Below are 24,866 nucleotides of genomic sequence, written 5' to 3'. Positions count from 1 at the left end.
CCCGTGGGTGACTTTGCCATGGAACAAGCATCTCATCTAAATTAATCTTTTTTTTCTTAAAAAAAAAAGAAACCACAAAAGCATCAGCCTGTTGCAGAGGCAGGTCGTGAAAGGAGGCACAAATCCGCTGGGAAGACGAGCGCTCGCTCAGCCCTGCGACGGGTCCCCGGGGCCGGGGGTGCCGTGAGCATCCGCCGGCCGCGCGTCCGTGCGGAGCCGTTTCGGAGGTCGCCCGCGAGCTCAGCGGTGCCGCGGCTCGGGGGGGCTCGGGGGGGCTCAGGGCCAGGCCCGGCGCTGCAGAGACATCTCCTTTCCCCGCTGAAGGGCAGAGCTGCTCCCGCCCCGCAGCGAGGCGGCAGGATGCACCGGGCACGGGGGCAGCGGGAAAGGCGGGATGCTCCCCGGAGCGACGCGACGCGGCCCGGACAGACAGACGGACGGGGGGGGGGTCCCGGCCCGGCACCCCCCGGGCCTGGCGCCGCGGGCGCCGTCGGCGAGGCTGCAGTGCCCTCCTGTGGGCACAGCTCCTCCGGCTGTCCCCACGGCCCCCGGCTGCTGGGACACCCGCCCGCCACCCCGGGGTGCCCAGGGACACCCGTCCCCTCCACCCCAAAGTGCTCTAGGTCACCCAGCCCTTTCACCCCCAAATCCCTGCGAGGGTGCTCCAGGACACCCATCACTTCCACCCCAAAAGTGCTCTGGGACACCCATCCCTTTCACCCCAAATCCCTGCGAGGGTGCTCCAGGACATCTATCCCCTCCATCCCAAAGTGCCCGGGGACACCAGTCCCTTCCACCCCACAGGGGGTCCAGGACATCCCTCTCCTCCACCCCGAACTGATCTCGCATACCCATCCCTTTCACCCCAAATCCATGCCAGGGTGCTCCAGGACACCCGTCCCCTCCACCCCAGGGACGGTTGGGGACCTTCACTCCAGGGTGTCCACTGGGCTCCAGGCTGGCTGCAGCTCCAGGCTCTGGTTGGGGGGGGGGACCCAAGTGGGGCAGCCCGGCGCGGGGCGGGGAGGATGGTCCCCATCGGCTGAGCTCCCGCAGCTCCTCACCCCCCCCCCCTTCCCGGGGCCCAGCCGGCACCAGGATTCCCGCTGGCCGGCCACGCTGCCCTGCTCCGGTCCYGCCTGACACGGCCGGTCCTTAGGGATGACGCCCCGTGCTGGACGCTTCCCCGTGCTTGAGCTGCGACCGCAGGAGCACGAGCGAGCGCGGACACCCCCGAGCGCCGGGGGACGCCGAGCCCCTTTATCCGCCGGGCGCGCGGGAAGCCCGAAGCCCCCGGGCACCACGGCGGGCAGCACCGCGGCACCGGAGATGCCCCAGACGGGGCGGCCGAGCTAGAAGCTTTCCTTGAAGAAGCGGAAGTTGAAGCGCTCGCAGTGAGCTTTGACGACCTTCGCCAGCGCCGGCGAGCCGCAGAAGAAGACCTGGACCTTCCCTTTCTTCTCCTCCRCCACCTTGCGAAACACCTAGGGGACGGGAGGAGATTGCACGGGCTGCTCTTACCCCGGGGGGGGGGGCGATTAGAAACCGCGCTCCTTTTCCCCGGCGCAAATCCGCCTCCGCGGGCTGCGGCAGGGCTGCGGGCCCCCACCTGGCCCCAGTCGGGGCGGCCGGCCCGGGTCCTGGTCCTCAGCCCCGTGATCGAGTCCTTCTGCTCCTTGGCAGCCAGCAGGTCCAGGGCCATCTGCAGCCCRATGGCCTTCACGTCGCTCTTGCCCAGGGCCGACGTCATGTACATGTGCATCTCCAAAAACCGCCCTGGGCGGGCACGGAGGGGGGGTCAGGCCGGCAGCCGGGATGGGTGCCGGGCCCCCCCCGCAGCTCCTGCCCCCCGGCCCCCGCCRACCTCCCGGCTCCTGCTCCGCCTGCTCCATCTCCAGCTTGGCCAGCAGGCTGATGAACCACTCGAAGTGCTTCTGGTCCCGGTTGATCCAGATGAAGTCCACCTGCAAGGAGGCAGCAGCGGCTCGGGCGCTCGTCGGCGGTGCCACGGCCGCTGGCCCGCTCCGTGCCCGCTCCGTGCCCGTTCCTACCTTCCTGAGCGCCATGGCCTCGTCCTTCGGGCCCTGGCACCACGAGTGGCCGCAGCGGGGACAGCTCTGCTTCCTCATGCGGTACCTGGAGGGACGGCTGCAGACGGAGGCACCCCCGGCCTCCCCCCCCCCCCCAGGCGCTCCAAACCCCCAAACCTTTGCAGATAACCCCAAGCAGCCTTTGCTCTTGCACCTTCCCGTGTCAAACGTCCCACCAGAGCTCTCCCTGCAGGAGAGACCCTCAGGGCTAAGCGTGCTTCACATTGAGGGAGGTCGCGCRTCCCCAGGACCCGGTTTGGGGTCTTATCACCGCATACGATGACTTTCAGGTTCGGAAGAGCGCGGAGGAAGCGGTGAAGCATCCCCGCCGCTCTGCAGCAGCCCCGTCCCCCCTCTGCCACCCCTTCTCCACCGGCTCGGCGGAGCCAGCRCTCTCCGAGGGCGAGAGGGCTCCAAGGAGCTCAAGCTCGCGCRGGGCCGGGACACGGCAGAGCGCCRGCGAGGCRCCAGAGGACACATCTGCCGCGGCGYGCGCCWCGTCCGGGCCCCCCCAGAGCCACCGACCTGTACATGACGCTCTGCAGAATCGAGGCGAAGGGGGTGATGCCGATGCCGGCGCCGATGAGCACCGCGTGCTCCGAGGAGAAGATCCGCCGCGTCGGGGTGCCGTAGGGGCCGTCGACGTAGCACTGGGAGAGGCGAGAGCCGGCGGGGCCGGGCGGGGAGAAAGCCGTGCGCGTTAAGGCAGGTCTTGGGCTCTCCCCGACGCAAGGCGCCCGTGCGCACGGGAACAGGTATCGGGCTGCCTTTTCAGCRAGAAGCGAGGCAGCTTCTCCTCGTCCCCGAAGGAGCAGGGCCCCAAAACGGGGGCTGTCTGCAAGGTATCTTGCAGGCTTGCGGGGCCCAGGCAGAGCTCGGGGGCTCCTATGGGAATTTGGGGCCGCGTGCAGCTGCTAAGGGATTTTGCAGCCCTTGGTGGAGCGCCCGGCGCCGGGGGGATCGGGGGAGCCGCACGCGGTCCCCAGCCCGCGGAGTGTCCCTCACCTTGACGTCGCAGAGCCRGCGGCTGCTCGTCGCAGCACAGACCTGGCGAGCGAAGGGCCCGACGTTACGGGAGCCCGGCGCCCGCCTCCCCTTCCCTTCCTGACGATTCCCCTGCTAACACCGTATCTGCTTATTTCCCGGGCTTGCTTTGGGGGGTTTTTTTGTTGTTTTTTCCCCCCAACTTTGCAGATCAGGAGACCTCGGCCTCACCCGAGCTGTGCGCAGACCGGTGCCCTCCGCATCCCTCCGAGCATCCCGGGCTCCGCTGGAGCCAGCCGCTGCCCGGTCTGGGGACGCCTGGGACAACTTACCCATGGCCAGCGTTCATAAAACGATATTTATACAATTAAAAAAAAAAAACCAAGGGAAAGGCTCGAGCCCCTCGGTTACGGGGAGACCTGCGGCGGTGCAGACCGGGCGCCCCAGGCCTGAGAACTTCTCGTACCGGGGGATCAAAGCCCCCAGACGCGGCCGTCCGCGTCCTGCCGCGAGCACGATTTATACCGCACGCGGGGCAGGGAGAAGCTGCCTCTTAAAAAAAGGGTTCCCAGGCGGCTTCGGCCGATTTCCCAAGGAATTCATGTTTTCCCCTCGTTTCTCCAGCCTGCTCCTCCGGTGGCTGCTGCGTTCGGAAGAGCCCCGGCTTCCCGCGGACCGTCTCCGATGCCCCAGAGGGAACGGTGCAACCGGCCAGGGTGCCAAACCCCGGAGGCTGCAAACGCTCGGCAGCGCTCCGGACGGTCGCGCTCACCCCTGCCGCCGGCGGCGCCTCCTCCCCAGCGGCTCCGTGCACCGTCAGCTCCACGCTGCCGTCCGCGCCGGTGGCTGCGGAGCCCTCAGAGCCGGCAGCACTGGGAATGCCATCCTGAAAAAACCAGCCCCGGGGGAGCTCGCCGGGCTGCCCGCGGCACCGGCCAGGTCTGCCCAGGGTGATCCAGCTCCCGGCACCACTGCGCACCCCACCTGCGCCCCGCGCTGCCCCCTCGGGTTTCCGGTGAGGGCTCCAGCCCGGCGGCTCAGCGGTTTGGGCTGCTGGAAGTACTCGTGCAGCCGGCTGGTCCACTGCCCCCGCGACCTCACGTGCAGCCAGATGGTGTCTGCGGAGCGGAGCCAGCGCGTGAGCCGGGCTGCAGCATCCCGCCGCAGCATCCCGCCACAGCATCCCGCCGCAGCATCCCGCCGCAGCATCCCGCCACAGCATCCCGCCACAGCATCCCGCCGCAGCATCCCGCGCTCGGCCCAGCAAGCCAACCCGCCGCGGCAAACCTGGCTGCTCGGGCGCGCTGCTGATGGAGAACGGGTGCCACTCGTAGGCCGCAATGGCCGGGACGTTCAGGTAGACGTAATCTCCAGGCTCGTAGCGGAAAGACGGTGGTCTCTTAATCACCAGGTGAGTCACCTGGATTAAAGGGGACAGCGGGAAGGCTGCGAGCGCCCGGGCACGCAAGCAAAATTCTGAGTGAAACATTTTGAAAAAATAGAAAGTTTCATTTGGGAAAGAAAAAAATTGCTCCTTTCACCTTTTGCTGTAAGTATTCACCAATGCAGGGCGAATTCCTGAACGCTATCAGGCAATGCAAAACTACATCTTTTTCATATAAACTATTCACGTGAAGATTTTTACCCATCTTTGCTGGCAATAGAATAGAGGGAGCAATTCAGGTGAAGGGACGAGACGCCAGCCCTGCTTGCTCCATCCCTGCCTGCCGCGATTGGAGGCGCGTTGCCTTCCAGCTCGCCGTGCAAACGCGCTAGAGAAATAACCCGAGCTTGTCTTTTGTGTCTCTTTTCCTTCCTTTTCCCCCACGTCGAATAACCACAGCTGTCACTTACAAAGTGCTTTTCCCCGCATTGCAAAGCACTTTGCCCACATTCAAGGTGCGCCTGCAAGCGGCAGCAGCACCTTTATCCCCGCGCTCGGGATAGGAGTGGGAAGCGAGGGGAGGTGCTGCGGGAGCCAGCAGCAGGAACCAGCTGCGGGAACCGACCGCGGGAACCAGCTGCGGGAACCGACTGCGGGAACTGCCTGCAGGAACCTGCCGCGGGAACCAGCCACAGGAACTGGCCACGGGAACCGGCCGTGGGAACCAGCTGCGGGAACTGACTGTGGGAACCGACTGCGGGAACCTGCTGCAGGAACCTGCCGCGGGAACCTGCCGCGGGAACCAGCCGCGGGAACCAGCCGCGGGAACCAGCCGCAGGAAGGGGCCGCGCCGCACCTCGGACGGCAGCAGGTTGACCTCCACGATGCGCAGCCCGCCGGCGCGCCACGCGGCCAGGCTGGCGACCTTCTCCAGCACGAAGAGGCAGCCGGGAACCACAAACCACTTCCAGAAGTTGGGGCCGTGCAGGAGCAGCAGGGCCCAGACGCAGACGTAGCAGAGGTGGCTCCAGTAGAAGACCTGCGGGGAGGGACGCGGCGGCGGGTCGGCGGCGGCGGCGTTGAGCGAGCCGAGCGGGTTCGAGGGAGCAGAGGGAAACGGTGCCGCGCCGGGAGCCGGGCAGGGGCGTCCCTTGCACGGGACCGCGGGTTGCCAGCGCATCCCTGCATGCAAAGGGCGACCGACGCGCGAGGGGATCAAACTGCAAGATGCCGTTTGGGGGGGGGGGCCGGCGCGGGTACCTCGAAGTGGCCGCTCCTGCGGACGCAGGAGCCGGAGAAGGCCAGCATGGTGGCGAGCAGCAGCTGCAGGGCCAGCCCCGTGAGCGCCGCCRTGCCGCCGGCACCGCCGACGCCGGGCCGCGCCGTCAGCAGGTATTCCCAGAGCGCGTGGCGCCGCTCGTCCCGCGCCAGCCGGCCTGCGGAGAGGCGCCGTCGGAGGGGCCCGGCGCCGCGCGACCTCCCCGCGCCGGGCTCAGCCGAGTGCTGCGGGCTCCCCTCCGCTGGGCTTCCAGGTTTCTGCTGAATTCACTGAATTCCCGACTTTTTTTTTTTTTTTTTTTTTTTTTTAAACGAGGAAGTGCCCCACGGCTTCCTTCGTGCATTTTCAAAAAGAAATGTATCTATGTCTTCTGGCCAGAAAATATTCTCGGACTAAACATACTTCACAGTAATGGTTGGATAAAAGCTAGCAAGCCCCGTGCCGCAAGCGAATGTTCCCCCTGCCATCAAGCAACCCTTCCTGCCGCTCAGAACGGGATATTTGGAGATGGGTCACTGCGCACCAGCTTGACCTGGCGCTGGCCTGAAAGACTCTCGGTTTTTCCGCTTTGCCCAGGAAGGGGATGCGTTCGCTTAGGCCTGGGCACAGCTGACGATGTCTGCCGACAGTTTTAAGGGGTTTTAAGGAAGTTGGGCATTCGAAGCGCGGCCAAAGCCCTCAGCCAGGGAAGGACGGTGCCGTGGAGGTGCACAAATACATCACCAGGCACCCGAGGGCAGCGGGAAGGGGTGCAGGGCCTGTGCTGCACGGGAGAGAGCCGGAGCCCTTCTCTGCYCAGCTGGAAAAGCCACTAGAGGGGGATAACAGACAGCGCACAGACTGCGTGGTGCCGCGCTCGCCGTCCCCCGGCCTGCATGGCCCTCCTTGCGGCCCAGCGGCCCTCCTGGGGACCCTGCATCCCTCCTGGGGACCCCTGCATCCCTCCTGGGGACCCTGCATCCCCCCCAGGGGACCCCTGCATCCCTCCTGGGGTCCCTGCATCCCCCCCAGGAGACCCCTGCATCCCTCCTGGGGTCCCTGCATCCCCCCCAGGGGACCCCTGCATCCCTCCTGGGGACCCCTGCATCCCCCCCAGGAGACCCCTGCATCCCTCCTGGGGACCCCTGCATCCCCCCCAGGGGACCCCTGCATCCCCCCCAGAGGACCCCTGCATCCCCCCTGGGGGCATGCGCAACCCTACCGGGGGCATCTGCGTCCCCCTTTGAGCCACGTGCATCTTCCCAGGGGCCGCCGGGGGCCTCGCACCCCGCATGCACTGGGACGCAGCGCCGTCCTGCCGCGACCGGAGCCAGCGGTGCGCCGGGCCCCCCGTGATGGCTCTCAGGCCTCTCCCCGCGCAGCGGCGCAGCTCTGCCCCAGCCCACGCGTCCCCCAGGATTAACCGGCCGCGTCAGCACGGGCGTCGCCTAACATCAACCCGCCGCGAACCGAAGGCCTTCGCCRGCCGGGAGCTGCCGCTTACCGAAGTTGGCCACGTGCGCGGCCGTGTGAAGCGCCGCGAGCGCCRCCACCACGTAGCCCACGCGCCGGTGGAAAACCACGCTCTGGTCCAGCGGCAGGACTTCGGCGAGGCGGGTGGCTCGCAGCCGGGTCAGGCAGCGCCGCAGCACGAGCACCTGCGGGGCGGCAGAGGGCGGCGGGAGGCGGCGGGGGGCTCCTGCGGGGCTTCCCCCGCCGGGGCTGGGGGGTCCGGCCGGGAGAGCCCGGAGGCAGGAATCGGGGACCCTTTTGCAGCACGCAAAGAAGGGACGTAGGGCTGCCCTTGCCCCAGAAAGCACGCAGCCTCCTCCCGCTKTTGCTTATTTAGGGTTGCATGAAGGAGGAAGGTGCAAAGTCCCCGGGCTCCGGCTCTTGCACCCGGCAGCGCTGCAGGGTCTCGGGCCCGAGGACAGCTCCCGGCGGGAAGCACCCCGGCACGCGGCCCCCCCCCAGCCCCCCGGCGCCCGCACTCACAGCGATGAAGGCGCAGTTGAAGTTCAGGCACTGGCCGCAGCCGCGGGCCAGCGGCAGCCAGGCGCCGCGGCCGACGTGGCCCAGGGCGGCGGGGGCGAAGAGCAGCAGGTTGAGGGCGGCGTAGCCCCCCAGGCAGCCCAGCTCGCCGCGGCGGCGGCGCCAGCCCRCCGGGTCGGGGCAGCGCGGCCGCCGGCTCCGCTCGCGGGGCGACGGGGGCTTCAGCCAGCTCGCGGCACTGCGGGGAACATCGGCATCAGGCGGGAAAATGCGGCCCCGGGGATCCCCCCTTCTACCCCCCCGGGGCGTTACCTGATGGTCAGGTTCTCCGTGACCTCCGGAAAACGCTCCAGCTCCTCCCTGAGCTCCTGGAAGGTGATGGAGCCGCTGCGGTCCTTGTCGGCGGCCTCGAAGAGAGCCAGCGTGAGGGCGTCCAGCCTCTCCTCGGGCAGGGACACGGCGCTCTCCCCCAGGCAGGACCTCAGCACCGTGCGCAGCTCGTCCGGCTCGATGGAGCCRCTGCCTGGCCCGGGAGAGCGGGAGAGTGCGGCGGCCGTCGTCAGTGGAGCCGCCCCGGACCCCGCCACCAGCGGCCGCCCGCGCCCGCCGCCTGCAAAAGCGGCCGATTTTACATTTATCTTGCACTTTCAGTGCAGGAATCGCCTCCCTCCCTGGCGCTCCGGACTTGCGGTAGCGATCGGTACGCGGACAGGGTGATGCCGGCACTAACACGCGAGCAAACCGGCTGTTTCGAGAGAGGTGTCGCTCGGCTGACAAGCGGCTCGCCTGCAGCAGCTGCTTTGCTGCCCGACCGGCAAAGTTCAATCAGCACGGAYGTGCTCATCCGGCAGCAAAACGCGAGAGCACGTTGGGTAGGAAAGCGGCCTGACTCTTCRTCCTTGGGGCGGCATTTGACGCCCAGGCAGGTCAGAGCAGGGAAAAAGACCACGTGAGGTCAGGAAGAGCCTTTTATCGTTATTTTCAGCTTTCCCAGCCAGCGGGGAAAGAACATCTCATACCATGATTCACATATATCAGCTTGACTAATAGCCAAACGGAAGAGGCAGATCTGCAGTACTAAGGCTCTTTGCAAGCTTCCAGGCAGATTTGAAGCCAGCTGCCTTCCCCCCAGCCCCGGAGGCTTAGTCACACCGGTGCTTGCACCCGGCGCTTAGTGCCCTCTGCTTTGCGGGGAAAGCTCTGCTTTTGCCTTGGATCTGCCTGCCTGGTGCACGTCCCCCTTCCACCCGGTACGATCTGCCCTTCCGGGCGGCGCGTGGGGCTGCGGGCTTCCCCTCTGCTCCCCGACGGGACGCGTTCGACTTTCAGAGGAGCCAAGCAGCAATCGCCACGCTGCCCGGCAAAGACSGGGGTCTCGTTTTTGCCGAAATCCCCAGAAGCGCCGGGAACGCTCAGACGCGCAGTACCAAGCGCCCGCTGCCGGGAGCTCACGGCACGGGCCGGGAGGGGGCCCTCGCCGCCGAGAGCTGCTGTGCCGGGCTCACGGAGCAGCGCCGCAGCGGTGCCGAGCTGCCCCAGCGCGGATGAGCTGTTTTTCCACCCCGGAGCTCTGCTCTGAGAGGGGGGGAAGGGGAAGATTTCAGCTCAGCGTGAATTCCAGCCCCGAATTAACTCCTGTTCAGATACTACCGCTTTTCGTTTGGTTCATCTCCACGGCCAAGGATAAAAGCATGTCGTGGGAAGCCCTGACACGCGCCAGCTCAGTTGCTGTCGTTTAGAAGGACTTTTGATACCTTCACCACGGGACAAGGACAGCAAAGTTCTGCCTGAGAGACGTTTTTTAATGAAGACCCAGGTCCTGCGGTGAAGACTGACCTGCCCCTTACCTTGGTTTGCTTAACGCGAGAGGGGGGTGGACACGAGCTTGGACGCTCGGAGGAGAGCAATGTCTCCTTGCAYGTCGCAACCGTTGTGCGGAAACGGGCACTAATCCGCCTCTCACCCGCTTACCGTCCACGTCGTAAACTTGGAAGAGGAATCTCAGCTTGTCCATCTCGCTTCCGTGTACGAGCAGGCTCAGGGCTCTCAGCAGCTCCTCTAAACTGATGGTGCCGCTGCCGTCGGAGTCGAACAGCGCGAAGAACCGCTCGGCGAAGAAGGACTGCGGAAAGGGCGCCGTGCTGCCCGGATGGCCGGCCGGGCTCCCCGGCGGCACCGGCGGCACGGACCACTCACCTCCTTCACTCCGAGAGCGGCCTTGAACTCCTGCAGGCTGATTTCGCCGTCGTCCCCCGCGATGCTGGCGAACTGCGCCGCTACCCGCGCCAGCCAGCGGGCATCCTCGCCCGTGCCCATGGTGCCCGGACGCCTGAGGAAGGGCACGGCGGAGCACGGGCAGCGGCGCCGCTCGGATCCCGCGGACCGAGCTCACGTCTCAGCCCCGGATCCGCCATCCGTCCGGGGGCCGTGCAGGAATAAAGGTTTCCCGTTTCTCGCCCCGACAGCCCCCCCTCCCCCTTTTCCTCTCCTCCCAAGGTGGCTCCAGCCTTCGTGACCTTGTCCACGAGGGACATCAGCGGCACGTTCCCGGGCTGACTGGCTTCCTTTTAATCGTCTGCTGCTTCGGGGTGTGAGAAACGTCACGTAGCTGCGTACGTTTCCTAGCGTGCGCTCAGAGAGGCTGATTTTCTTGTTGCGCACGCACCCTAATTCTAGGTTTCTTTAACTTTTGCTCTGTCCTCCTCCCCTCATTTCCCCTTGGCTTCATCCCAGCCCAGTTTCCCTCTCCAGCCAGCCCAGGTCTCCTGGCCTTCCCGTTCAGTCCTGCCTCCTCCCATCCCGCTTCTCCTCCCCATCGCCTTCTCCAAACTTCCTCGCCCCTTCGAGCCCTCCAGGCTTCTGCCGAATCTGTTTGCGACTTGCCAACAGAGTCCAAAATTGCCCCAGAYTCCCATTATCTCCGGAAACCAGGAGAAAATTCACGCACAACTGCTGAATTCAACACGCCGTTTTACAACCGTGAATCATCCCGCACCATCTTACCCCAAATCCCTTCTATTAACCTTTCTCACACGGCTCCTGTGCAACTCCAAAAGCGGCAGGTCTCATCAGAAGGACACAGCGTCCCCGAGACGACACGCAGGGATAGATGGAGTTTGGGCAACGCACCTATAAACCCGGCACAAACTTTCAGCATCGCTTTGTGCGTCTGCTCGTATAAAGGTAGGTCATTTCCGAGCTCTGCGCCGCTTCACACTGGTTTTAATTTATTGTTTCTCATATCTCACAGTCACATCCAGTTTTGTCATCAGATCTGCAACTGCAGCCCAGTTGTTCTGTTGCCGCATGATATTTAAAATGTAGATGATAGCAGCTGTTGTATGTTATTCTTTTAATTTCCTTTATTTCACGCTGCTTGCCCCATTAAGCAGCCTAACCTTGGGAAGTGTGCACCCTGCCAAATTCAATAAAGAGCTCATGTTCACCCTGTGCTTCGGTCCTTATTTACTAGCCATCACGAACACATGGGGAAGTGTCTTTTTCATACTGCAACCTTTATTCATTTTTGAACAAATCCTACTTGTAAGGCAATAAACTGTGACTAAATTGGGGAGAAGGTTGCCATGGGAATGTCAGAACCAGAAGCCAGATAGTAAACCACTTGCGCTTTACTACTCAAACCGATGCAATAGGTACTTCAGGCAGAGAGGTGCCTGTGCAGTAAACAAGTTGAGGAGGCAGAGCGCAGTTTTGCACGCTAAGCGGCACAGTTTCACTTCACTGCTGGAGCCGAGACAGCAGAGCTCAGCTGGAAAACTCCCTTGGTCTATCTACTTATGTATTTGGCTCAAAATTCACAGTGCTGGCCAACGGACTGGTGAGGTTTGTACAAAAATCTACCTATCCAGCTCTGTGCTAACTGCAAACAGGTTAACAGCTCTCTGACTGAGGCATGGCCCATGGATCCCGGGCTTGAAAGGCTTGTAGGCACACAGATCTAACCAGCCAAAATATCCGGAGTTTTAGATGAAACTACCTCACCACTTAAACAACACGCTGATGTGCACCCCACATATTGTATTTCGAGGAACACGGAGAAACACAGACAAGCTAGTAGAGCCTGACAAAACATATAGGCAAGCCCTACAGAATGACCTAAGCACGCATCGGCAGAAGTGAACCTTTCGCACCTCCCCATCAGCCTTCAAGAATTTCGCAAACCCTTATCAGCATCGCTCCCTTCTCCTGGGCCCGACCAGTTTAACAACGTTGGCTTCAATAGAGTTAATTTCATTTTTATGTGTGTCAGGGATTAGCGCCTACCCCGGCAGGTCAAAATACATTCTGGTTTGCTCATAAATTAGATTTGACTGCATCATGCTGCCACCAGCTTCTGCAAGCTGGTTTTCTGAAACTTTTCCGCTTCATTCTTAATAGCTGACGGTAAATGCTGAGACTGTGTCAGACAAGTATTTCCAGAGCTTACTTTGTTGCAAACGGACCTGGAACCTCAAAATTCTCCACTCTGTTTTACACAGTCAAAATGACAAACTAGCCTTCACGACAACAAACCATCCCCGAACGCGTTTCTGACTCCGGTGCTTCTACGAACCCGCTACCTGAAGCCTCTGTCACGCTGACAGCTGACGACTCTTCGCCTCCCCAAAGGCGCTGTCCTGCATCCCACCAGCTTTGTCTTCCAGACGGAAAGCATCAGCAAACACAGAACACCAGCATCTCTTTGGGTTGTGGGGGAATCATTCTTCATGTAAGAACTTATTTCCCTAGCCACAAGCAAGCTTTAATTTGAAACGATACTGGAGCAGTATTACTGTATGATTTGAAAACAGTGCACATAAAAACAGATACAACTGTTTTAATAAATAAGAGCTCCGAAATAGGTGCTGTAGACACCGCATATAACAGAGCTTCAGTGCAAAGTAATACAGTTTCAAAGGGGTTATTCTTCATATTTCCCAGTACAGTAGTATCTCTTCTAAATTGTGTTTATTTTACATTAACTTGCAGCACTCCCTATTGGGATTCCAACAGGAACCCTACACAAATTCTAAACTGAGCTAAAAATATCAATTTGCAGTCCAGATAAATTCATTTTAAAACTATGGTGATCCAAGGTCATGAAACCATTCAGTAGGGAAAGGGGAGAGTAAAACATAGATCATCTTCAAGTACGTTCTGGATCTCACTGACACAAGCCCCCCTTTATTCTCAGAGTATTTCTACTATACAAACATACTGCAGATATCTAAAATAGGAAAGAAGAAACCTTAAGTTTGCTAACACGACTTGTGAAATGTGGTCAGGCTGCTACCAAAAGAACATAATATATYATATTCAGGCATCTGACATTGCCTGAAGTGGGATCCTATGCTACTTACTCCCTTTCAGGCTGACAGATGTACCAGCGCAAGTCTGTTTTATTTCAGTTCTTGTGTTAAATTCCTCATACAAATTTATGAAAATAAGGCTGACAAGCCAATCTCTCAAGAAAAGCACTTCTGTTTTCTCTGCTTGCAGAGATTCCCCTCTCAAGCTTTCAAAACATGACCACAAACCCCGGAATTTTCACACCACACGGGAATGTATAAATGTWAATCAAGCCATATAAGCTGGCTTGCAAACAAAGGGGCCAATTCTACGAAAAACTCACAGAGGGGAGAGCAATGCAAGTTACTCCATTTAAATTGCTACCCATCGAGACTGCTTTCTAGAGTCAAATCCCACATTTGTAAATCTTTACTGGACAGCACCTCAAAATGCCTTCAATTTTGCTGCTAGCTTCTCACCCCATAACCACAAGGACGTGCTGCAGCTGTCTCTTTTGCAAAAGTCCCCTCCATATACACGAATACATGAAATCTTCACTCCCCAGATGTGTGGGGCTGGGATGAAGACTGGCAGGCAGCTGCTGCCACACAAGTGGCTGGGCACCCAACCGTACAGAAGGCAGGACATTAAGTTGTGGAGGAGAGCTGATTTCAGCTTGATGAGAGCTGAATCATGTCAGGTAAGGCTCCTACAGGCTGAAGATACTTAGTACAAACGAGGAATGAATACAAGTTAAGATTCAGGATTTGGCCAGCTTTTCTTCCAACTTGCATGTACTAAATCATTTTGCTATTGATGTATTTCACCTGAAATGCTACAAAAAACCAGATATGAACAAACCTAAATTACTTCTTCAGAAGTGAAAGTATACAGAACTGGTTGCAGCCAAGAGATTTGCAGCTTCTAGCGTAGAGTTACTGTAGCTCTGACTCCAGAGATATAGCTTTGATATCTACCAAACTGCCTGTTGCTCCAAGATCAAATGTGGGTACACACACATCTAAATGTCTTTAGAATCAGCAAGACACACAAATTTGAAAAGTAGATACCTTACTAAGACACCAGCACCAAAGAGAGTGGATTAAGTGTGCTTAAAAGAGGCTGTAATTAATACAAAAGTATATCGCTATAATATTGCTAAGCAATAATAAAGGCAACTTCTGAGCACGCTTCTTCCACCTCAGCAGCAGAGGAGCAAGAAGCAACTCTGAAATGTATACCAGCCTTCCTGAGTCACCCTTCAAAGGCAATACCCCGACTGATAGAGCAGTAGCTTCAAAACTGAGACGTTTAGAGATGTAGGAGTGGAAACCTTGTGTTTGATGCAAGATTGTAAAGACAGCAYCCCACTGCTGGAAGGAGCGACAAGAGTTAAAGTCATCTCTGACTACTATAGGAAGAAACTTCACTGTACCTTGTTTGTCATATAGCCTTAAGATAGTCCAGTCGTGAGCCACGACTAAGCCATTTTCACTGCCTGTCTCGTTTATTAACAACTTAAGTTTTGACRCACTTTGATGTCTGTAGTCCTCTTCCTTCAAACCCAGTAGAACTGTCCTGTCTTGGTGGGCTAAGCCCGGTAGCATGCATTAACAACAGTACTGCCATTTCTTGCAATATCTTTCTAAAGTTAGTGACATTTGATATTTTTTCTGAAAGCTTCAGCACCTGGAGTCATGTCATGAAGTCTGAATATCAGCTTTTTATTGAAAGCAGCTGGATTCCCAGTCTTCATAATATGAACTTTTCAGGCTCCAAACCAGAAGCTGACTAAAAAGGGCCTAGCGTTTATTATTTTTCAAGAGTCTCATGATTTCTAAGCTAATTCAATTTTTACAGGATTTGGCTTGTGACTTCAAACTGTTTGATGTTGCTAATTCTGAGCAACTTATTTTGTCACATTTTTGATGACTTCTTGCTTTAAGTGTTCCCAAATAGCTGGTGACTGAGGTAATCCACTTGGAGAAGTTTCAGGCATTTTACACTAGTGCAAATATCATCTGTTCTGAAAATACTCTGAAGTATTAAAGGTGTTTTCAAGTTTAATATAATGAGATTTGATTATGGTTAAATAAAGCTTAACTTGGCAGCAGCTATCAAAAGGAGAGTGGATACTACATAATTTATCAGTGTATTTACTCAGTGATGAGTTTCAAGTAAAGTCAGTTGAAAAAGGAAAAACAGAAAAGTGTCTTCCGACACAGAAAATATAAAAAACCTACTACCATCTCACAAAACTGATACAAGAAAGATGTACATATATACGAGAAATAAAATGTTTACAAATTTAAGAATGAGGTTTGATAAATTAATATCCTTTAAATAAGCTATAAGAGAATATTTTAAAAAAATTTCTATGAATATCTAAAAATTTCTGAAGAGTTCTGAAGAATAGTATTTAAATAAATTGTGCAACAGTATACTTTTGTCTCTCATGCCAGAAATAAGCACATAAGCATCATGACTTAAATACTGTGCACACTTCCTCTTCTGAAAATTAAGTTAAACATAGTTTTTCACTTTATAATTTCACAAATTGTAAACTGCAATGCACACTTTAAATACTCAAACTAAGCACAGATAATACAACTGGCCAACACATAGCAATTTAAAGAATGTTCCTCAAAATATCTAATTTCCTTTAAGAAAAATAAAATTAATTTCATATTTACCAACTATCAGAATATTTGCATTAAGGCAAGAATTAATGCATATATGCATATATTAACAAATCATGCAATTTGGATCTACAAATATATTTATTATAAATCTACTCAGGTTTTACACAAATATTCCTACAAATTACAAATGTTAAAGATGTTTAAATTATATGAAATATAGCAAAAAAATGACTAAACTTTTCCTCTGAAGAACAGTGTACTTTAACATTCTTAATTCTTAAACTCACCTTAAATCAAATGTTTGATATAGCTTTCATTCTTCAGTATTCTTGTTTATTCCAAGTTCCAGTGCAAAACATTGTTAATACATTCTTCAGTTAGGTGCAAATTCAATTCTAAGTGATTTTACCTTAAATTAGAGACATCTAGCCTTTTAAAGGTTTAAGTTAATACTGCCCTGGTAAAGCTTTCTTTTCTTTTCTTTTTTTCCCCCTTTTTTGTCAAATAAGAAAAGGATTTCAGCAGAACCATTAAGGAGCATCTGGTTGTGACATTTTAATAATTACCCAGGTATTTTATAACTGCTTTGAAAGTGGCTTATGGGTTACTCATCTAAATACTTTGAAAAATAAAAGAGAACATTTGGTTCCTCAAATGCACATGATCAAGTCATTTGCTCAAAACATCAGAGAGTATCGGCTGAGCACTAGTGAAATACTCAACTTACCAGCAAGCCCTGTATTTGAATGACGATGTACAAAACTCTATACACAAATATACACTCTATACACTCCTGAGAAATATTCCATATACAGCAGTGCATACAATAAAGAGAGCACAATTCATTCATGTTTATAGTAGGGTTTTTTTTTAAATGTAAGAGGGATGTGTTAATTCATTTACAACTCACAATTTTTAACCCCACAGTAAGACATACTTCAAAGGACTCTGCTAAAAACAACCCACGGACAAGCTGAGTCCAAACAATCCAGGGCGTTGCGGGCTTGGCCGTGGGAGGTGCGGAGCGCACGAACCCCTGCCCGGCGTGATCCGTAAAGCTCGTTAAAGCACTGAAAGTGCTTTGTTGAAACAAGGCATTTTGAAGAATCAGGCTACAGAAAAGCAGTCAAAGTGGTTCGAAACTAGAAAAACTAATCTCAACCTTCTTCCGAATGGGGAGGAAGGGCATTCAGCTCCTCACAGGATCGAGCCAGGGGTAAGAAATCCAAATGCAATTTGATTAGGATTCTGTTGCATCCACAGGGTTATTGCTGGATAACGCATTTGATATGACAAAGCCACTCATGTACTTAGCGAATTAGACATTTATCTTCTCTCCTGTTTTGTACAAAACATGATGTGAAAAATAAACATTTCTTTCATGAAGCGTGCTTTTGTTGAAATAAGTCTTCCTTTGCATACATATATCTTTATCTTAAAATAAGTAAAATCAAAAATATTTATTCGAAAACTAATCCATTGAAAATGTCCTAATATTTCAAGCTTCCTTAGAAAACATAACACACCATGCACTCATCCTCTATGCATTTTTCAGCACCATTTGCTAATGTTGTGGAAGTTCTATTTTGTATCCAAACCATGCAAACTCAGAAATGAATCTTTCCTCTTTGTTGCAGAAAGACTTACTAGCAACCTATTCTAGTCCACGGGCATGTGTCCAAGTGTGTTATGTCCAACAATCTATGACAAACTTGGGCCAGAAGAAAGTTGCATGCCAACATATTAAATTTCATTTGAAAAAAAACCCCTCTCTTTACCAAAACATATTAGCCTATCTTGACACAAGTATCTGAAAATAAGGCATCTGTTCTGAAAGCAGTATTTGACTCTCCAAAATCCTGCACTTAAAATTGCCTAAAGAGTCTTAATCTTTGTCCATAGTGCCTACTTATTAAGTAAAAAATTCATAATTCACAAGAAGCAGAAAGATACACTTATTACAACTTTAAAGTTATATTGGCTTAGTGATAACTATTCAGACTGGTACCTACAGTTGGTGAAAGCCAAAAGAGTTTTGTTTGGAAAGCTGAAAAAGTTTAACTTAGTCAGAACTGATTATTTGCACAAAAAAGTACAGTACAGTACTGACTACTGTACAGTATTGTACAGTAAAGTACAGTACTCACTACTCACTACATTCTTGCCTAAGAGTTCCAGTGATCCACTGAAGGAACATAAGTATTAGCCACAAACAAGCAACCTCAACAACAACAAACAAAAATTCAAAGCTGTCAATGATTTACAAATAAATTGCATACTGAAAATGATTCACTTGTTTATAAGTAAAAATTAAGGAAACAATTTCACACAATCAAAAAATGCATTTGATGTATAATTCTAAGTGGAAGAGCACAGAAATTCATTGCAATTATTCCTAAAAGAGAAGACAAAACAGATTTCTGATTCCTTGTGCAATCTATTTCAGAATCATCCCGCGACAGTTCAGTTTTGACCCCACTGACTTTAGTTTTCCTCTTCTGTACTAAGTTGGTCTATATTTACGAAACTCTGTCATACAACAGTCAGGATCCAAACTCCAATGCTTTCCGTGAGGCTTTTTGCTATCTCCATGTCACATTTGTGTCAGTTTGTACTGTTTTCTTAGGCATACATTAAAACAGCCTGTTGCTTTTTATTTTCTCCGGGCAGAGGAAGAAGAGTTTTGAAAAAACATTTTAATTGAATATGACAAATTTATGAAAGAATGACTGTACTAGAAAGTTAGAAATGTATTTTAAAATTAAATATAAAAAGTAATTATGTTCTGCACATAGTAGTAAAATACCAGGAACATGCATGTTGTACTTATCTGAATGTGAGCCTAGTATTATTGTGGCACAAATCCATGAGTGCAGATATATTTAGTGATATTTAGGTTTAGAAAAGATGTTAAAAAATTCCAGTTCTCTACACTAAGTGGTGCACCTACAGTAATGCAGAATATTCTTGCAGTAGAGAGAGCTCTGTAACTAGACCAAGCATATTTCATTCAAATGCAAACATGGATCTTTTCACAGAAAAAGCCTGTCAAAGTCATTTTCAAATCACAGACATGAGTATGATCATTTAAAAATGATAGTTTTTAATTACTGGGATGAATACGGTTATAACATATCCGATTTGGATAACAGAGAAAACTGAAAATTGATCTTTAAAACCTCAAGGAAAGGCAATGACAATATTGCAGATATTCGTTGTGTTTTTTCTTTTAATAGTGTCTTTAGCATTCTTAAAAGCATGGTTTAAAAGTTTAGTATCTTCTAATGATTTCCTTCCTGCTTTTTTTGTTGTGCTCCGATTTCCACAGAAAACCTGTTTTAGAGCCTTAGTCACAACAATAGCTTTTTCAGTAATATTCTTTGTGATATTTTTCTCAGGATAAGTATCAATATATGTATTTAATTCAGGACTAAAATCATAAAACAGGTTAATCAAAGTTCTTAATTTTCTGGTTTCAGCTGAATTCTCTCCTAGACAGTCTAGTGGAGACAGAGATGGAGAGGGAGGAGCAAGGGAAGCTTTAGAAAAAATACACAGTTGTTCTAACAAATTCTCTATTTCTTCTGGTGCTTGAGATGTTGCTGTCTAGATTTCAGCCAATCCAACATGCCCCCTGAAATGCGGATTTTGTTTAACATTGGTAGGTGTATTCTCTACTGCTTTTTGTAATGTTTCAATTATTCTCAAGACTTCTTTGCCTAGAGGTTCATGTTCCACCTTCTTAAATTCATGCAGCTTTTTTCATCATTTCATTAGCAGGTTTTGGATTTTCAAACTTAATAGTGGTATTTACCATTTCTTTCTTAATATTCTTTAAAGTTTTCGCTAAGCTCATTTATTAACTCATCAAAAGACTTATTTATTTTTCTTTTTTTGTAGCAACAGTCTGAAATATTAAGGCTAGCTTTTTCAGTGGTGCTTTCAACTGTGTAGATTCATAAGCACGCAACACAACAGAAACATCTGGCTCAGCCTGGAGTGTCAAAAACGATGGAGTTGTAGAAGGAATAGATCTTCCTGTAATTGCAAAGCTTTTAAGGTTTTTTTGCTTTTTAACATGCTTTCTGTATATTTTTAACCAAAGAGAATCTAGTGTATCATTAAAAGAATTCTGCCCTTCTGGGGGTATAATGGCTGTATGCTTTGGTGGTGGGCCCTGCGTGGGAACACCTTGCATTACATGCCGCAGCATGTCCACAAGGCTCTTCAGGATTTCCTCTTCTTTATTTGTTTCTGTCCTGGATGAAGTTGTTTGAGATGCTGCAAAAGAAAGATTATTAAATAGTTTCAAGTTGTGCATTCAAGCAAATGTCAAATGTACATTTGCTTTGTTCACCTTTTGGTCAATATCACAAATACTACAAACTTTAGTACAAATGAATATTAAAAGTAGTCTAGCAAAAGTGCATACTTACAGAAAATCCATTAGTTTTGCCATACTAAATAATAACCCTCCTTTCTTGAATGGATAAATAATGCAGTGAATTCTCCAGGTCACTCTGCTTCTGCAGTGAAATGGAGTTCTGCCACACCGCTCTTTAAAGTTGCGGCTTTTACGCCCTTGGTTCACAGATTGTGAAATACGACCCTGGAAAGCCTTCCTTAAGAGTTAATTGGTTTGAAATAGGTCCTACTGTTCAGCATCCAGATGAACTGTATGGCTTTGTAGTGAATGTCCACAGAATTATAGCTGTGAAATGGAAAAGTTCTTACCATGGACTGCAACACTGTCTGTTCCTGCAGCTGAAATCTCAGTAAACAAGAACGGATGCACTATGATGTGTCACACACAAAGTTAACTTTAATCACAGAAGGACTTTCAGCTCATTAAAGTGATAACACTCAGCAACATATTATCCCACCGAATTTTTTTTAAGTCCAAATGAAGACAAACTACTGGGGAAAAAAATGGTGGGTGGGTGGGTGGCAGTGTGTGGGGGGTCTTTAATCGAAACATTATGCCTAGGGAAGCCTGGAAACTCAAGGTTACCATTTTTAGGAAAAAAGCAATCAAACCATGCCAATAAAAAAACATTACATTAGCAAATATATTCTTTACAATACTTGCAACTCAAATTTGCTTTTCCTTTACATGTACTGGGGGGGGGGGAGAATATAGGCTTTTACAAGTTCAAAAATGTCTAAATCCAACTTGTAAATGAACAGTAGCACAGTACACACAGTAGCACCAAAACAGTGAGTAATCAATCAGAAAAACTTTTAGCTTTAAGCCAAAGGAAAAAATAAATGAGACACAGGATATGAAGGACACCAAATGCTAATTGCATCCAKCTGGGACAGGGAAGATCCTTTTGGTTATGGAATCTCTGACATTCTGTGGTCACACACATAAATAAATATACGTTTCAAAGTCCCCTCATTAAATTTACCTTTATGCATTTAGCATTCTTGAAATTATACTGCAGTGCTAAAAGAAAGATTTTTTAGAAACAATCAGCACAACACATAAGCAACAATGTGATCTCGATTTGATACATAGGCTCAAATTTGCTGTTTTCTTACTTTATAATTTTCTCTTTGAAAAAAAAAGTTGTCAGGTCATAATGGTTCTGGTAAAGAAAAACTGCAAAGTTAAATTGTGAAAGAACAAAAGAGATTGTTTCTTTTTTATAGATATATTTTTTATGTTTTGTAGATAGGTTTCTTTTTTTATAGATAGGTCCACTGGAACTTCTACAGAAATTTTTCTTTTCTGAAGTTATAATATCAGAATATAATATCAGAAGATCAGATCCTCTACAAACAAAGGGAAAATGAAGGAATGATTTTCCCAATGTAGCATCTTAATAAAGATATTACACTGAAGCATCCTATCTCGCGACTCAAGACAGTCCAACCACTTCCAGTGGACACCTGTAAAGCCTTACTATTGACCTTCCAGGTAACATGACACGTCTGCTTTTCCAGTGCCATGCTGCCCTCATAACCCCCCAGGTACATATCTGAAAGCGTTTAAAAGTCTGCAAAGGTTTAAAAGTTTATTTTGGGGGACTGACTTCGACCTTAAATAATATGTTCATCCTTACAATTTCAGAGTGAATTTAGAAATAAAGCTGGTTGCACCTTGCCTTTCTGAAACTATGAGCTCAGAAAATCTTAGCAAYACAAAAGGGCAATCTGGGGGGAAAAAAAATACATAAAATGAAATAGAGAAATAAGATCTTATCTTCTACTTCTAGATAAAGGAGCTGTGCAAGTTTCCATCTCAGCTATTAGGCAACTTACACATCAGAATACCACYAGTGAAAGATCAGTATGCATTTTTATAACTGCTTTTATGATGTGATCAATTACAACATCTATTTTATTATCTAGATCATTTAAAAATTGCACTTCAGTAAGACTCAAAAACTAAAAAGACACACCAAAGGGAAAAAGGTCAAAGACAATATTAAACCTTGAAGCTTAAGATTGTGTTACAGTAACTGCTCAATCTAAAAAAATTCAAATTATTTCCTAATTCTCAAGTTTTCTGAGATAAAAACAATGTAAAATAGCATGAATTTCACAGTTAAAACCTTCACAGTTATTCAGGAACCAAAAGCTAGAAACAGAGTCGCAAACTCTTAAAAAAATCAAATTTCAATTTTATACAAACATGTATTTGCTAAAACATGTGTGCRATTTGTTCTAAAAGAACACAAATAAGCTTCTGGCTTTCTCCCGTCTTTCATGAGGCTTCATAATACCTTCATATGTACATAATAAATGAGATTCTATAACTTCTTCAGCTAAAACCTTATTTATAGAACAGCATCCGCACAATAAATTATATCTGGAACTAAGGCTGAGACCACAAAGGAAAATAAATCTGACCTTTGATGTCAAAGAACTTCCCTCACATGATCCATTCTCTAATAAGTGATGTTTTACAGAGACGCTCACGCAGTGCTTTCAACAGCATAGAATTTTCTAACTAATTTCATCGTTTGGATGAACAATCTTAATGATGAAAAATTAATCTGAGAAGAGGGGAAAAAAAATATAGCTATTTCCCTACTCAAGCAATGGGAGAATTTGAAAATCCAAGGAATCTCAAAGGGTTTACAATAGAGAAAGTACACCATTAATTCATTTTTGCCTGTGGAATTAGAAACAAAACAAAACATCCCAATTGTAATCCAGRAGACGGAAAGCCTCTCTGGTGACTACACCGATTTGTCATCTCTGGAGGACAGATGTCAATTGGAAAGAGAAGACGACGACSCAGGCTGTCAAGAAGAATATTGATTTCTACTCAGCTGTCTTCTTTAAGATTTCTGCCAAACCTCCCCAGAATAGCAATTCACACCGGAGCAGAAGACCCATCAGAGGTGACTTGACATTGTATCTTCTCGCCCATAAGCTTACCAGAAAGGTCTTCTATCCATAGAAGCGGCAGTTATCATACTAGAAAACATGCTCACAGACTAAATGTTGTCAGCTGGGAACTAAAAGCCATAGCTATCATACGTACTGATTTCTTAAATGTCTAAAGAAAAAAGGTATTCCCTCTCTTCCGTATCAATAGASAAGATCCACAAATACTACAATCAAGTAAACCGCCAGTGCAATGGAAATAATATAAACTCTGGTGGCATCTGCAAGTGCCTTCTGCTCTTTCCAAGYGTCCCTCCCGCCTCAGTTCCAGCACACAGCTTCCCGCTGCGTTTTCGGGGCTGAAACAGCCCTAAGCTTTTATCATGTTGGGAACAGTATATGCAAACCAGGAAAGGTTTCAGGTAAYAGATGCCCCTTAGCAGGTTTATCTTGCGTTCCCTTGAGGTACAAACACTTGTTTTAACAGTTCTACTCAGAAGTTTGTGGAGTTAATTTTAAAATGTTATTACCCTGCAGGAGGCAAAGCCCATTATTATTTTATTTCTGAACATTTTTCTATAATGATTAAATATTTAAAACACAYATTCCATAGAAAGGTACAGAAAAAAAMCTGTGYGAAAAAGTCATAGATCTATGCTAGTTCATTCAACCTCAGAGCAAGAATGTAATTTTTTTTGTCTTATCTAACAAGTCAGCAAACAAGCAAAGAGAAAAAGGTGGTTTGTGCAGCATAACTAACACGAGCAATGGATCCATGCAGGCACAGGAACAAACACAATTCTCTGCACTAAACAGAAATACCAGATCTCTTCTGCATCCRCCCCTTCCAAAGGTTTAAAAGTGATACGACACGGCAGAGTGTGAGTGCAGCCTGGGATGCATTTAGGAGCTTCCCTCGGGCTGGCGAGGAAGGCGGGAGATGCACTTCGCTCCCCTTGACGGCGCTCGTTACTAGCTGACGGCAGCCGGGCGGTCGTGAGCGGGCTGCACGCAGGCCGCGTCTCCCACCTCGCTGTCCCGCTCATCGACTTCCAGACGCAGTGCTGAAGTCAAAGTAACACGTACGATATCATTCCTGACAAATTACTGATTGCTGAGAGAGGAGTTATTATTCTGATCAACAAAAGACTGTAACRCTATTACTAAGCAAATGCTTGGGCTTTGGAACACAGCAAAACACTTTCGCTGGAAGAAGTGAGAAGCTTTAAAATAACCTTTTAAAACATCTGAGAGCACTGTTTCAAGTCGTTCCTAATTTACATTTCTGCCGATGTTAATTCCGTGCCAATCACAGTAATTTACAATGGTGACTAAAAAACATATATATATATATATATTCAAGCATGAATTGAAATGGTTTTGCTTTTGTCTGAGGACCTCTCATCTACGATTGGTAATTCTGCCAGATATCTGCGGCTCAAGGAAAAAAAGAGAATAAATTGAAGAAATATGTAGGACACGCAGTGAAGAAAATGAAATTAAAAAGGCGCATTAGTAACGGGAGACGGAGCCCGCGGGGAGAGGCCGGGCCAGCCGCTGCCCCCTCGCACGCCTCCCCTCTCAGCGGCAGGAAAGCTCGAGCGTTCTCACTAGGCTGCCGCTTCCAAAACGGGCCGTTTTCGGACGGGCCGTTTCCCTGAGGGCCCCGCACGACAYCGTGGAGCAACGAGGCCTCACCCACGACGGGGGGGCGCAAACGCGTGGTTTTCTAGACGCGCGTGGAAGCGGCGGGGCGCCGAGGCGCCCACAAGCACCGTGCGGAAGGGCCCGCGAGCAGGCGCGGCAGGAGGGCGCCTCGCGCCAGCCCCGCCGCGCTGACTCACCGCGGGGCGGCGGCAGGCTGAGCGCCACGCCCCTCCCCCAAC

General features: G+C 50.4%; 1 protein-coding gene and 2 long non-coding RNA genes across 4 annotated transcripts in view; all 3 read right to left on the bottom strand.

Annotated features, from left to right (window-relative positions):
- Positions 1 to 1,352: 1,352 nt before the first annotated feature.
- NOX5 (NADPH oxidase 5) lies at positions 1,353 to 10,027 on the bottom strand. The gene is made up of 14 exons (XM_026060721.1): positions 9,905 to 10,027; positions 9,680 to 9,830; positions 8,021 to 8,231; positions 7,712 to 7,946; positions 7,221 to 7,374; positions 5,719 to 5,894; positions 5,315 to 5,497; positions 4,362 to 4,494; positions 4,059 to 4,192; positions 2,616 to 2,740; positions 2,052 to 2,136; positions 1,865 to 1,964; positions 1,610 to 1,776; positions 1,353 to 1,484 (listed from the first exon to the last, which is right to left on the bottom strand). Exons 1-14 carry the CDS (start codon positions 10,022 to 10,024, stop codon positions 1,353 to 1,355), a joined length of 2,106 nt encoding a protein of 701 aa, XP_025916506.1. The 5' UTR covers positions 10,025 to 10,027.
- Positions 10,028 to 16,169: 6,142 nt separating this feature from the next.
- The window catches only part of LOC112963587, a 34,503-nt gene continuing 25,806 nt past the window's right edge, over positions 16,170 to 24,866 (bottom strand). Inside the window, exons 9-10 of one of the 2 annotated variants that reach the window (XR_003252655.1) lie at positions 20,076 to 20,350; positions 16,170 to 19,920 (exon numbers count right to left, since the gene is read on the bottom strand). This is a non-coding gene — a long non-coding RNA (uncharacterized LOC112963587). The remainder of the gene's footprint in view (positions 19,921 to 20,075; positions 20,351 to 24,866) is intronic. The other variant, XR_003252654.1, reaches the window with a different exon arrangement.
- LOC112963588 overlaps positions 21,297 to 24,866 on the bottom strand; it is a 7,521-nt gene continuing 3,951 nt past the window's right edge. Inside the window, exon 3 of the long non-coding RNA XR_003252656.1 lies at positions 21,297 to 24,417. This is a non-coding gene — a long non-coding RNA (uncharacterized LOC112963588). The remainder of the gene's footprint in view (positions 24,418 to 24,866) is intronic.

This window comes from Apteryx rowi, unplaced genomic scaffold (genome assembly GCF_003343035.1).
Source record: "Apteryx rowi isolate R43461 unplaced genomic scaffold, aptRow1 scaffold_170, whole genome shotgun sequence".
In the NCBI taxonomy this organism is placed as follows: domain Eukaryota; kingdom Metazoa; phylum Chordata; class Aves; order Apterygiformes; family Apterygidae; genus Apteryx; species Apteryx rowi.
The sequence above is the reverse complement of the archived record's forward strand: the minus strand, read 5'-3'. Positions and strand labels throughout refer to the sequence as shown.